Raw genomic sequence first — 14,996 nt, forward strand, 5'->3', positions numbered from 1 at the left:
CGTGAAAGAGTTAATGAAAAAAAAAGGCATTATACTGCGTTGGTCAAATAAATCAGATATAGAATTCGAAAGGCGTTTAAGGAGACCACGCGAGTGTAAATGGTTATTTGGAACATAACCATTGTTTACTGAAATTCGTTGATTACCGACTTGTAGGAATTAATTTTCGTCTTCTGTAAAAATGAAAGCTTCCATTGATCTGCCAATGTTTTTGCCTTTACATTTTTAAACTTAGTTTGACGAAACATGTCAATTGAGCGAATGAGGGGCTCGATGACCCGTTTTCAGTAACCTTTACTTTCGGTTCCCGCTCCCTATCTTGGGCGCTCATCTTTTCCTCTTTGCCTCCGGGTCCCATCCCTAAAACGTCCCCCACCCTCACCCCCAACTAGTTGGCGTCGAAGATGAATAGGCAACACAGAATCTGACAGGAGGCCGAAAGCAAATGTGATCAGGAACCCTTGCCACGAATAATTTGGCCAGTCGAGAGTAGATATTTTGTGTACGACCTGGTATATGTCCATATAGACATATAATTAAAATGGTCTGGACGTTAAACAAAAACGAACGACAAAAATGATCCAAATCATAATATTTACCTGGGTGTATTCACTAGAGCCGTGACAATGTCCTAATAAGGTAGCAAGCAACTGACCAAACTGTTCAATATCGTTGCCACAGATGCTCTGTTCATCAGCCGCAAAGTTTGTAAACGCACCAGCTTCATTCAACTTGGTCGCTCGAGAGAATCCACCCAAGACTGCTTTTATAGGGGGAAGCTAAGAAGATAAAAAAATTAACGTACCAGATTAAAACATAGGTTTAGAGAAGGTCTCGATAAATAAAATTTACGTACGGTCAGGAGGAAAGGCTAAGTTATTATCCAGTTCTCTTATCAAACGTTTCCCTTGTTTCGATTTTACGTCGATTTTTTTTATGGAGGTAAAGTTTATGTCGCACTGGTTTATACTAGGTTTAATTATTTTTCTCTACTTCAGTTTTACAAGAACACAACAATTATAAAGAAGTCTCAAATTTCTTTTCCTTTCTGTTTTAGTATGTCTTAACTGGCAAAGAATATTTTCCTGAACGGCAAGGGCACCGTTTCCTGACTAAATATGACGAAACGAGAAAAAGGAAACAAGTCGCAACTATTTTGCGCGCACATCTATTAATGTTTGTTTCTAAAATCAAATCTAAACTAGAAAGATCTTTTAACAGCTTACAACTCAGTATTTCATAGAATACGATGTCTGCTCGCGCACTATAGACTAACACTATAGCCTTAATTTCAGACGTCTTCCTCTGGTCGTTTACTCCCGACCAGAGGAAGGTGTGAAATTCAGGCGAGCGAAACACTTAATTAAAGTAGCTTAATTATATATCAAGATATTTTAACCTGTAGCCACAAACGACCCCTTGCATGCAGACGTAATCTGTTCTCCTGGTCTACATGCAGTTCCCTTTGGTCCTTAGTTTTTCGAGCGAGAAGCAAAAAAAAGCAAGCGGAAAAAAATCTCACTCGGCCATTAGTCCTTTCGCTTTTCCTTGCTTCTTTCTCTACTTACTACAAAGAAAAAAAGGAAGCTCGAAGTCCATCGTTTCACTTACTCTTGGGCATTGGCCAATCAAAATGTTGTTTGTTGTGATGTTGTTATGGAGTATTCCATGATCCTGTAATCGTTCAATACCACTGATGACGTCACAGGCAATGGCGCACACTGCGTCGAAGTTAAGAACAGTTCCTTTATCGCAAAGGAAATCTTCCAAAGTTGAACTCGACACAAAATCATAGCAAATCAATCTTAAGAAAAAAAAAGGGAATTATCAATTTGCATTTAGCGATGACATGGAGAAGATAATTTTGTGAAGCACTTCACAAGGCCTGAGAAGAAAGGTTAATTAAACTCGTTCCCAGATCCTTTTTGTCGTGCTGTGCTCTCCATTATTCGAATTCCTGTTGTTTTTCCTCAGTATATTGTTCTCTCAAAGGGTTACGAGTCATTCATATCAGACCTTGTGGAAGCTGCTCCCGGTCCTTAATATCACTGTCCCGGTGTCGACCTTGAATCATTAACTGTACCTAGCTTTTTCGCTGGTTGCCCCAGCAGCGTAAACCGAGAACAGGTTGAAAATACGAACACTTCACTGACGTCGCAATCAAATCATCGCAATCAAAAGAAACACACAAAATACAACTTACCTACTGTTTGAGTTAAGATCACGAATCCTCACTTTTCCATGTTCAATGTTTTGGTCACGAGCTAAATTATAAAGAAAACACTTCAGTCACTAAAATATAAATAAACATTGCAAAACGTTGAATGAGATAGATACCGATAAAAAAATTAAATACATGTAGACGACGTTTCAAGTCCAATCTCATCCGCGGTAAGTAAATAAGCGAACGGAAGTATTTCATTACTGGTCCTCATCACTAGAGATCTTCTAGTCATCCTTTTTTTGATTTTAAATTTAAATTTCAAGACCGAATTTTTCAAGGGATTAATTGAAGCATCCACTCCTCCGTTTTCTTCTTAGTCAGAAGCTTCCATTTGCATCTGCACCCAAAAGACAATATGGGAGTCGTGTAGAACGGTTGGATAAAAAAAGGTGTCTAAGAAAATTTATCACAGTCCGTTCTAGTAACCGTTATTTTAGCGAAAACAGTCATTAAATCCATGGTTTGTAATAAATTGTCAGGTGTACATAGTCAGGAAAATAAGTAAAATAAAAAAAATGTGTATAAAGGACTGAGAGAAATCGTTCCGTCTGGCACATACCAAAAAGTTGAGCTGTCAATGGGTGGACAAATACAGAATAATTCATTAGTTAGTTACTCACCTTTGGAGTGCCAGCGATAATGAAGTAGATGAGATAGCGGTTCTCTGCCACAAGACAGACCCAGCACCATATCAACCTCTCGTAACCAGTCCTCCTTGTATTCTTTTGCAAAGAATTTGAGAAGCACCATACTTAGAAAAGTTCCTTCCTCGCACCAAGCTACAGCATAACCCTGCAATGACAACGGAGGGGAGCAATAGCTTTTTATTGTTTTTTAGTGGAAACTCAGCCGTGTCTCATTGAAAATCCACGAATGTGATTGGTTTTCCCATTGTTTTCTATTCGTTGAACAATGTCTCTTAATTTTTTACTCAAACGTTCAAAAAAATGCAAGTCTTGGAAATTTAATCCTTTAGAGTTTCTACTAAACAATTAGACTACGCGCCCTCGAGTAGAAAACTCGTGCTCGTAGTCTAGTTGTTTATTATAACCCAATACAGATAAAGAATGTCACTGATAAACTCGACTTGACTGTATTTTCTCCTGGCGCGCGAGTAAGGCCGGGGCATTGAACATTTAAATTATGAGAGATATTTATTCACGCACTTACTGTTGAACATTTCCCCGCAGTGTCGTCTTGCAGAATGTCTACTTGTTCAATCAGCTTGAGTTTCGCATGATGTACTTGTTTCAGGCTCTCTCTTTCGTGTGTTGCCGCTGGTCTTGGCGAAGGAAGAGGACTGAAACCAGGGATGACGCTGGTAACCAAGGTGACGTCATCAGATGTTTTCAGCCAATCAACTGTTTGTCTTCGACCTAGAAAAATTCCATAAAACTTCTCAAATGGAATGATAAGGTTTAAATGCGAAAGCGTAACAAGTCGACAGCTAGTGCAGTCTCTTAATTATGGTCGAAAGTGGCAAAAATGTACTGGCGCCAATTTAAGAAAAAAAATTCCTTAAATGAGCATTTACAATAGAGTCTATTGGAAGGCAACGCGTAGTTCAAGTTTTAACGGCGTGCATCACAACGTGTGGCATAGAAGGATAATGAAATACAGAAATTCTGCAACAAATACAAATTACGTTTCTGGTAAGAATAAAAAAACGAAAAATTAGGAAAGAAGGAATTGTCCCTTTGTGGAGTTATTGAATTATTCGAGGGCGAAAGCGACCAAAACTTAGTGTGCTGTTACGTGAGGCGCCTCCTTAGGGCAGGATCCCCCTTATGCATGGCATGCAACCATTTGAAATAAGTGTCGCCTTACAGGAACTTCCCCATGTTGAGAGGGTGTGCTTTTATGAGGTGTCTCTTTGCGGGAGGTGTGCCAAAGAAACGTTCTGACTGTGTCACATTGTTTAATGTCTTTGTGTAAATGAGTACGGGTTCAACCCACCTGGCATACGACTGTTCAGCGTCTTCATAACCAAGCTCGTGGCCTTTTTTCGCTTACGGGTCACGCTTCGTTTTGTTCTCTCGGTGGAAAAGGTGTACAAGATTGGATTGAGTGAAGAGTTAAGCGGAAGAACAAACACTGCTATCCACACATAGGCAAACTTGTTTGGATCCTCAAAATTTCCAGTCAGAGATAAAATGTTGATGATAATTATGGGCATCCAACAGCAGAAGTCTGTCATCACAATGAAAACAAGGCGCTTGGCCATGGCGGATTCCTTGTTTAAATTTGTCGATCGCGCGGCGCGGGATACACGCTTCACCGTCCAGAACATTGAAATGTAAGCGACGAGGATGAACGTGAAAGATATAAAGTTCAAACCGACGAAGAACGAAACAGAATATTCCCAACCAGCCGGTGTCCCTTCCGACAGCTGAAGAGGAAGGCAAACGGCGGAGCGGCTGTAGAAACCGAAGCTACCGGAGCTCTCATCGCCGTAGAAGTAGCTTATCTCAGTGATGGGAATCACCGATATGACCACACCAAATATCCATACTCCTATGCAGGTGAAAACTGCCGCTTTGTATGTGAGGCGCTTGAACTTGAAAGGGAAGACAATACATATTAACCTGTCTATGGTGATGATGGTTAGAATCAGCACGGATACTTCACTGGAAAGCATCGAAAGAACTCCAGCAATTTGACAACCCACACCAGATCTCCATTCGATGTCATGTTTAAAGTATTCCCCTTGCCACCTCAAGTCCATGATTGCGATTGTCAGCAGATAGACTCCCATCAACAAGTCGGCTGCTGCCAGATTTGTCAGCAAGAAAGATTGAACTCTGTTCTCTTCTTTATCAATGAGTCGCCATATTATGACAAGAAGGTTGCCAGCAAAGGCGAGAATTCCAAGAATCCAAATACAGATCTGAAGAGCTTCGTTCTTCATAAGATCGTCGCAGCTTGAGAATTCATCGACTGGAGATTCACAGTCAACTCCTTCGATTGATTTCTTGGCGTAGCAGCAGAGGATGAAGCGGTCAAGTTTCCTGAGTAAAAGTCGAAAAACATGGAAACGTGTAAGCATGAATGACAATCTTGTCCCCTTTTCTGCCCTTCTCTTATCTTAATGTTGTTGATCACTGTTGATGCTAAAACAGTTACCAACTTAAACCTGAGTTTACATGTCACTAAATTTGGAGCATGCTTTTGAGTCAGTGAGTGTATAATCACGTTTTTTTTTTTTTTTCAGTTAACTTAACAATCAATTTTCCTTCATTTTAGTTTTCAGACACCTAAATGCCTCACTGAACTGTTCTCGTGACCTTGTAATTGTTACTAGACCCAACCTAAAATACAAACATTAGTCAAATCTGACGTAAACATTTCCCAAAATATATTTCTTAGGGCGCTTTCCATTCAGTGCCGGCCGGTCTGGTGGTCTTGAATGTGAGAAGGGTCCTTTTCCACGAGATTTCCCCACAAATCCACCATAACAATGTATAATATTGGTATATTGACTGATTTGAAAGGACAAATTGTTCTCGAATGTACCGGTCTGGCCGGGGAGTTCTGACAAATAGGAAGCGCCCTTAGTAATGCCATAAAAGGTATGGTTATTGTAAATGCTAAACTCAATGTATTACGAAACAAATAGGTAATCACTTACAGGTATTTAATGTTTTTCAGTTCACTAAATGCATCGGATGGTACGTCGGACAGTTTGTTGCTGTTCAAGTACCTGTTTTGAAAAATAACCAAAAAGTTGCATAGGAGTGCCACCAAAACTAAAGAGCCAGTCGATTAACGTTATATTGTTCCCATTACCCCGTCATCTTTTGTGGATCACTTCACATGTACATTAGAAGGCAAATTAACATGGAGGCTTCATTGGAATGCCTTTCTTAATTTTCAAGCTACTGGTAAGTGACCACTCCCCTCCCGGGGGACTCCTTTACAAAAACGTCGGGATGCTGGTGGAAAACCTTAAAGAAATCCAAAAGGTACATGCAAGACTCGCTTTGTTGGTGTAGCTCAAGCTCATTTCTACCAATAGACTCTTAGGTTTAATCTCAGAGTTTTACATGTAGTTCTGGTTCGTAATATTAAACTCTTTTGGCGCTTCTTGAATCAATTCGGTTGACAACTCAAATGTCATGTTAAGGTATCATGACAACTGACGATGCGGGAATTTGAAGCGAAACGCTTACCGGGCATTTAGTACTAAAATTATTCAGCCGGTGATTTTGAACGTTCGGCACCGACTTTCATTTTGTGCCTCGCCACGTTTATTACAGTGCGAGGCGCCTTACCGTGGCCACTTAACAAACTTTTTTACAAGTGTTCTCTCGCCGAGAGAGATTTCGTATTTATCAACAAAACGCAGTAAAAACGTAAAATATAACAAGATGACACTTGTAAAAAAGTTTGTTGGGTGGCCACGGTAAGGCGCGTCACACTGTAATATTTTGGATTGATTAAAAGTTTGCGGGGCAAAATCAACATTTTACAGTATTCTTCGCTTTTGAGACTCTGCCGTTTGTACTTACAGATATTCTAACGACTTCAATCCTTGAAAAGTTCTCTTTGTAACTGTTGTCAGCTCGTTGCTGCTAAGGTCCCTATAGCAAAATAACAAAATTAAATACAAAATTAAAAAAACAGATTGCGATAAAATCATAAGTAAAGTCTTTTCTTTCTTGGTAGTTCTGCTTCTTACAGGAGTCCAAAAGGCAACCCAGTTTTGTAGTTTAATATAAGTTTTACGTGAAACTAAATACTTACAATACTTTCAGTTTCGAAAGAGCTCCAAACAGACCATTTGGTAAAGTCGTTAGCTTGTTTTCCTGAAGATATCTGTAACATAAAGCAGTAGGTCAGTATCGGAGACGGTTTTTATAGTAGTACATAAGGATGGGGAAAGGTGCCCCTCAACTGAACACCTAAATTCAGGTAGATTTACTTATTATTTGAATGGCTGTCAAGAGTATTGACAAGAGTGTACTGATAATTGATGGGCAAAACTAATTGGGCGTATGCGTAGTGCTTTTTAGCGAATTCGATCTTCTTTTGTAAGCAGATCAGGTGAGCTAAATTATTAGAAAACCACGTTACGTAATTCAGTGTAATTTACACTTAAATTAGTATTGGTAATCAAATGCGCGTTTTGTCAAAATGCAAGTGAAATTATTTCCTAATTTCACGAGTATACCATTTGATTACATTTTAATATCATAGGTGACAAATTACGCTTGCAATCGTAGGTTTTTGACTGGTATATTGCATCGCGAACTCCGAGCTTTGAAAAGTTGAAAGCATACATTTTGCTCAAGTTCGTGAGTTTTTTAGTCTTTGAAGAAAACCTTTTAGAGATTCCTTTTTTCTCAGTGTTTACAAAGTGTTTCAAAGATAAATCAACTGTCAATTATTTCTCAAATTATGACCGTAGTTCGTCTTAAATGAACTGAAATGGTGCCCGTGTAAAACGCTCAAAACTCCGCTCGATGTCATTTATGTAATTGGTTTAAGCCTTGAGAGTCGTTTTGACGTTTTGAAATATAAAATATCATCAAAAAGTTTATCATATGGCCAATGCAAGCTGGCTAAGATGAAATGCAAGCGAAAATGTACAAAGTTTAAGCTCTTAACATCCTTCATTACGGACGCCATCCCGCTAACCACATTGCCATGGCAATTTTATAATTTCACATGTGAAATTATAAATTAACGTTAAAATTTCGCGCCACAATTAAGGAGTAATTTGTCGCCTATGATATTAATAAATGAATACTGTTTATTCTCATCGACTGTGCCCATGTACGTAGTCAATTGCTTTTCTAAAACTTGATTTGAAAACGTCTGGTTTAAATAACACTGGAAAAATTGAAAATTTACATGCACATGTAAATTACAATTTACAAAATGTAAATCTTATTTACATTCTTTGTAAATTAAAATTTACATGTTGGAGTTTTGTAAAACAAAATTTACATGAAATTTACAGTCTTCAACGGATCATGTAAATGTATTGTAAAAAGTGATTTACATGGTCCTTTATTACAACGCTAATTGTAAGAACATGTAAAAAACATGTCAAATGTATTAACCACTTTTACAGTTTCTTTCTTTGTAAAAAACATGTAAATTTCTTTACTAAATCATGTAAAGAACATGGAAAATTGACAAAGGGGCGCCGTTCGAAAACATGTAAAAACCATGGAAATTGACAAAGGGGGCCTGGTTGGAAACATGTAAAAACCATGGAAATTAACAAAGGGGGCCTGTTTGGAAACATGTAAAAAACATGGAAATTGACAAAGGGGGCCTGTTTGGAAACATGTAAATACCCTGGAAATCGACAAAGGGGGCCTGTTTGGAAACATGTAAAAAACATGGAAATTGACAAAGGGGGCCTGTTTGGAAACATGTAAATACCCTGGAAATTGACAAAGGGGGCTGTTTGAAAACATGTGAACATGAGCTTTTAATTCATGTTGTAACCCACCAAATAACTTTCGCGTGCATTTATTAGTTAGACAGAACACATCACGTGGTACGAAATCAAACGACGAAGAAGAAATCGGAGGGATTTAATAAAGTATAAAATAAATATTTCCCCTTCCGGCTTGCTGGAGGATAATACTCCTTGCCTGAAAGATTATCCTCAAAATTTCACAGTTGCCTTTGAAGCTTAGTCAACTGTTCATTTTTTCAGCCAAGGGCATTATCCTCCAATAAGCAACCGCCTGAATGGGTTTTTATTATTTACTAATTATCTAGATGAACGAAGCGCAAGACGAAATTAAGCAAATCTTTTACTAATGTCAAAAAGTAAACAGATTATAAATAAAAACCTTTTGATGCAGAAAACGAAGGCGACTTTGACTTCAGAGACAAGAAAAGCAAGGCTGACACTACGTAGAAATGAAAAAACCTTAACGGGACAACGACATGATAGAGTCCAAACTGAAAGTCAAAAATGCAAACTCTGGACAGCTGTTTCGACATGACTTCGTCTAACATATTTTAAACAATCTGGAGCAGTGGGGGGGAAAACGCTAGCGTCCAACAGTTTGGCTTATATATTTTTCGAGACATGCGTTTTGGTTTTCTTTATATTATAGACAAGGAAATTTTGCACGCGAACGGCGGTAAAATTGGTCGTTTGCCGTGTTTGACTTGGTCGAGAGGTAAGGCCGAGAAGCACTGGCGCGAACGAAAATTAATCCCGGCGTCCTCTCTGGTACTTTTTGGCGCTCGGTTCAACGGTTCGAAGATCGATCATTGAGAGGCCTTTTATCTCGCTAAAAAGGGCAATTTTCCTCTTTTTAAGACCTTATAACTTCCAAATTAGCTGCATGGAGCCTTCTTTCACCGGATCTCCAATCAATACGCCTGTTTTAGCCAAGTTTCTTTCCAAGGTAAGCTTATATATGACCGTTCAAATCATGTTTTGGTTGATTTCCTCCATGTAGCTTCTAGGTGAGATTGGTTTTAATATTTTAATAGAAGTTCAAAATGTAGAATTTCGTGTTTGTTCTTGCACTTCATACGTATAATTCAGCACTTCTTAAACATGAAGTTATTGTTAGAATAAATTGAATAATTGCGTGTGCATATAGAGATGTCAACACAGGACTGTTCAACATGTTTTATTTAAAATATAAGCTTATATAATTTAAGAGTGCAAGGCTTATTTATTCATGTTATTGTATGTATAGTAATTATTATTTTGCCGATTTGCAACAGTTTAAACTCAGTGAGGTTTTCAACTGGCAAATTATAAAGCAAACTAAAACAGCTTTAAAATTATCACCAAAAGTATTAAGCAGTATTTATCAATCTTATCTATATAGTACTCCTGGCATATCAAACTCATTCGATTGGTTTTGTTAATCAAAAAAAATCGAACGTCTATTTTGCTGTGAGTTCGATTATTCCCAGGGTATCCAATCGAATGTTCGGTAATCGAACTCAATCGAACACCAATTGTTCGATTGAGTTCGGTAATCGTACATAATCAAACTCACAATAAAATTTGGTCAATCAAACTCAATTGAAAGTTCGATTACCGAACTCCTGTTTGTTTATACTGCGTCACAGCTGGGGCAGTCGAACAACGTTCTCATCCGAAACTGAAGTCAATTTTGCATGCAAGTTTTTTGCTTATTACGATGATTTTGATCTTAAGAAAAAAATTATTTTACTTGTTCACTTATTATTTTTGTCATCCATGTTGATAGTAAGCACTTCCTCCAATGTAATTGTTATGCTGGAAATTGCTCTTCTCCTGTCAACGTCGCTTTTGGCCACCCTCGAGGGCTAAGACAGACTGATGGCGGCAGCGTTTTGGCTCCCTATAATGATTCTTCACATATTGAACACACTGATTGCCTGTGTTGCAGTGAATGAAATGGTGCAACTTCTGTTTGAGTGTAACGGTAAAAACTGCAGGGCAGAAACCATATCCTTCCTTCTAATATAGAAATGTAAACAATAGTGCATTTTAGTTATTTTACCATCCTTCTGTTCTCTTCTACCAAATATATTTTACTAAACATTGTCATTCAGTTCGATATTTGGACGTTTTTATATTTATTCCATTCAATAAAAGTTGATTTTGATTAGTCCTGCGTGATTTACTTATCAAGAGAAAGATTCAGAACTAGATCAAACCCGATTGAGTTTGACTGTGTTTGATTATGTTCGATTGGTTCGAAAATCGGACTCACAGCAAAATAGATGTTTGATTTTGTTCGATTACCAAACCCAATCGAACGATTGGTGTTCGATTGGGTTCGATTGATTTTTGGTTCGATTTTGTTGGATTGGATACCCCGGGGAACCAATCATACACAACCTAACACAACCAAACTCAATGTGATTCGACTTTGTTCGGAATCCATCTCTTGATAAGTAAAACATGCAGGACTAATTAAACCGAGTGTCTTGATGTTTGTTTATACATATTTTGTATAAGAGAACGAAACAACAGTTAAATACTGATATATGCACTTTTGTTTACTTTTTTATAGTGGTGGGAAGGAAATGGTTTCTGCCTTGTAGTCACCATAAGACTCAAACAGAACATTTTTTTCTACTTAAACAGAGCTTGCACCATTTCATTCACAGCAACATAGGCAGTAGTAAAAACAAAATAATAAATAAATAAAAAAACAACAACAACAAAACATAGGCAGTAGTGCACCATACAAAATGTCTGCATAATATACAAACAAGCAAGAGTTCGTAATCAAACATTCCATTTTGTTGGATGGACCAAATTTTAATTTTAGTACGGTTATGTGCAATGTTCAATTGGTTACGTCGGCAGTTCTGAAGTGACTTTCTAATTGAGTCAGCAAATGACATTGAATTGTTTGGATGTGTTATTATTTTCAGATGAAAGAGTTGATAGCAAGAGTGGCATGTAAGTACAAGCCTCAATTTATGTCTCAATGACTAGCAGCTAATCAAAGTTTTAAATCCAATGTAGACTTAATGACCTGCAGTCAAAGGCTTTTTTCTGTAAGTCGAATAGCACTGCAGTAAGCCCAAATAGGACAGAGGTTAGCCGAAATAACAACCTGGTTAACCTCAATACAGTGGAACCCCGATATGACGATCTTCAATATTCCCGATATAATGATGAATATGTTATGTCCCGGCAAAAATAAAATGTATAGGACAGCACCCTGATATAACGATTCCTTGATATAACGATATAATTTTACTGCCCCCTTGGCATATCGTTATATCGGGGTTACACTGTACATGTAGCACTATTGTTAGCCTTAATAGCATTGCACTTACAATGTAGCCTAAATAGCACTCCAGTTGGCCTTAACAGCACTTTGTGTGGCCCTAAATTTTAAAACTCTGGTTAGCATGCTTATGGTTAGCCTTAAAATAATTAATAGTGGTAATGGTAACATAAAGTGTACTTTAAACATTCTGACAGTTGGCAGCTGGCCACTGTGGTCCAGTGGTCATGAGTATAGCTTACCATGAAATCAACTTTGTAGGAAATTTGCTACATGTACATTTACAGCTGGTCTAGTACAAATGCCTACATGTCCAAATGTGCATTGTAGAGTGCTTAAAAAAATACATGTTCAATTGTACATGTGCATATTTTTATGAATTTTGTGATACCATAAGGTCTTTTATTCTTGTGTAAAGTTTATATATGAGTGCAACCAGTGGACTGCAAAACTCTACTTCTCGCGTCCTTGATAACAACTGGATGGCAATGTACATGGAGCAATGTCTGCATGTAAAAAATTACTTCCAGTCAGCTGTTCTCAAGGTCAGCCCTCCCAGTTATCTTGAAGTCCCTAATGTGCAGGTTCAGAAGTGGTGATGTTGTGGTTTCAACTCTTTGTTGGCTTTAATTTTTCAAACCGGTTTTGATTTTTATTTTCTTTTGTTTTAGATAATATTAAGAAATGAGACAGTGAAAAGTAAAAATTGGTTTGAAAATTTTTTAACCACAACATTGATCTAACCAGAATGTCATTCCTAATGATTCTTTATAATTTGTTGTTAGGTTAAAGAAGGCTCTACCACTTTCACTGATGAAGTCTTGTACATACAAATACTAAAAAAGGTGGCAATAACCAGAGGTGGTTAAGGCGTAAAATCGTTTCACCTCGGGGTCAGTATCAAGTCTGTACCATCACAATGAAGCATCTTGCTGAATGTTCAGTTGGTGTACATACATGTACATGTCGTGTGGTTTTCTGGTGGAAATTTATTCCATCAGTTTTGTTCTACTTTTGTACAAATTATTTGAATTCATGGCAGTTTTTAAATAGGACCATGTTAACAAAGCCTGACAATTACAGTGAAAATGTGTTAAGTGAACCTAGGCTGGTCAGTGTTCGAAATCATTATTCAAGAGGTTCTACTATGGTTATTTGATGCCATAGCTTTTTTATCAATTGTAGTGCTATGATAGTAGTTGAAGGGTTGGAACCCAAACCATTTGCCAAATAACCACTGTTAAAGGTGAAGAATTATTCTACATCAGTGTCAGTCTTAGGTCTGTACTTTCACAATTAAGTGTTTATTCGATTAAGCGCCAAACCTCGAATAAGCGCCCACCTCGAATAAGCGCCCACTCTGTAGGTAGGAAAAGTTAAAAATAAGGTCTTGTAAATGTACAACGAGAGCGACCGAGCAAAGATGAAAATCAGCTTTTGTACAATTTATATTCAAGGCATTTTTTTGGGACAATTTTAACATAGCTTAGCAATGAATGGTGTTTGAACTTACCCTGCGGAAAGGCTCACCTTGGGGCACGAAATATACTTTGGGGCACTCACGACTGGCGGGCACAGCAATATGGTGGGGAGGAGACTGGTGAAGAGGCACCAGTAAATTTCATATCTCAATGAATGTCATATCTTGTCAACATTCCTGTCAAACTTCTACTTTCTTTGAAATTAAATTGGCTTGTCAGTATTCCTGCGGTTTTCGGGGTGGGAGTGAAAAATTAGCAGAGGTTGATGCAGGTTCACTCGCGGCTTTGCCACGTAAATGTCGTTCTCGTGCGTGCTCTAAGGTGAGCCTACTCGCAGGCTAGTGTGAACTTGGCTGCTCAGTGTTCAAAATCATTGTGCAAAAGGTTCTGCAATGTTTATTATTCGTTTGATTTCATAGTTTTATGATATGGAAGGGTTGTGGTAGTAACTGAAGGGCTGAAAGCAAAATCATGTGCCAAACATTACATTAATTAAAGCAAAAGAAAAACATTCAACAAAAATTTAATCCTGAAATACCATGGTTTCATTTCCAACCCTTCAGTTACTGTAAAGTATATTTTATGCGGTTATTCAAAAAGACCATTTACGCCTATTAATAAAAGTGATCAATATCTTACCCATAGTATAACTTTTAAAGGCTCATTTTCGTCCTACAATACATGTCTTTCATGGTATGGTACATTTTCATACATATGCTAAGCTATTGCATAATTCACTTCATATTGAGTGCATGAAGACTCTTCAGTAGAGGAACATAGGATAAATCGGGGCACATGCCAAGCAAAAGAGATTGGCTTTTTAAGAGAAAAGCAAACACCAGTGCAACATGCAGGATCAAAGTGGGCCTTTGCAATAGAGGAGTAATATTATTACTATTTGGAAATGAAGTCACTGATATGTTATTAGACAGTTCTATCAATTAATCATGCATAAATTTATCTTAATCTTTATTGTTTTCCATAATGATTATGTGAAGTTGAAATAATTGGTATCAGCAATTTTTGACCTAGTAAAACTGCTTTATTTGAGCTGAAAAAACTATACAAAACTATACGATCTAAATCATTTTATTCTGAATGAAATGCTAATTTTTATTATATTTATAAAGAATATTCCAAGCTATATATACATGCTTTATTGCAAGATACATGCAGACAAACTTTATTACTTATGGGGTATAAAATCATTTGTATGTATTATTATTAACTGGAAAAATATATGCACTGACGTACTGAAAATGAATGTAGTTAGGATAGTATCAAGAAAAGGTTCTAGACGAATAAAAGAAAACAGTGCCAGGCATTCTGTTTTTCATTTTAATTACAGGGGCTAGGCAGGCCCCCTTTGTCAATTTCCATGTTTTTTACATTTTTCAAACAGGCCCCCTTTGTCAATTTCTATGCTTTTTACATGTTTCCAAACAGGCATCCTTTGTCAATTTCCTTGTTTTTTTATATGTTTCAAACAGGCTTCCTTTGTCAATTTCCATGTTTTTTACATGTTTCAAACAGGCCCCCTTTGTCGATTTACAGGGTATTTACATGTTT

At 37.4% G+C, this 14,996-nt stretch overlaps 1 protein-coding gene and 1 long non-coding RNA gene across 2 annotated transcripts in view; one reads left to right on the forward strand and one right to left on the reverse strand.

Moving 5' to 3' along the window:
* The window catches only part of LOC144632827 (uncharacterized), a 63,383-nt gene that overhangs the window by 958 nt on the left and 47,429 nt on the right, over nucleotides 1-14,996 (reverse strand). The window contains exons 44-52 of the mRNA XM_078491605.1: nucleotides 6,968-7,039; nucleotides 6,733-6,804; nucleotides 5,853-5,924; nucleotides 4,181-5,232; nucleotides 3,395-3,600; nucleotides 2,845-3,016; nucleotides 2,204-2,264; nucleotides 1,612-1,804; nucleotides 600-779 (exon numbers count right to left, since the gene is read on the reverse strand). Coding sequence (XP_078347731.1) covers nucleotides 600-779; nucleotides 1,612-1,804; nucleotides 2,204-2,264; nucleotides 2,845-3,016; nucleotides 3,395-3,600; nucleotides 4,181-5,232; nucleotides 5,853-5,924; nucleotides 6,733-6,804; nucleotides 6,968-7,039 — 2,080 coding nt within the window. The remainder of the gene's footprint in view (nucleotides 1-599; nucleotides 780-1,611; nucleotides 1,805-2,203; nucleotides 2,265-2,844; nucleotides 3,017-3,394; nucleotides 3,601-4,180; nucleotides 5,233-5,852; nucleotides 5,925-6,732; nucleotides 6,805-6,967; nucleotides 7,040-14,996) is intronic.
* Nucleotides 9,399-14,749, forward strand: LOC144641992 (uncharacterized). Its single transcript, XR_013568670.1, has 3 exons — nucleotides 9,399-9,603; nucleotides 11,585-11,612; nucleotides 12,732-14,749. It is a non-coding gene; the product is annotated as an uncharacterized LOC144641992 (long non-coding RNA).

This window comes from Oculina patagonica, chromosome 1 (genome assembly GCF_052425735.1).
Source record: "Oculina patagonica isolate OP01 chromosome 1, crgOcupat, whole genome shotgun sequence".
NCBI lineage: Eukaryota > Metazoa > Cnidaria > Anthozoa > Scleractinia > Oculinidae > Oculina > Oculina patagonica.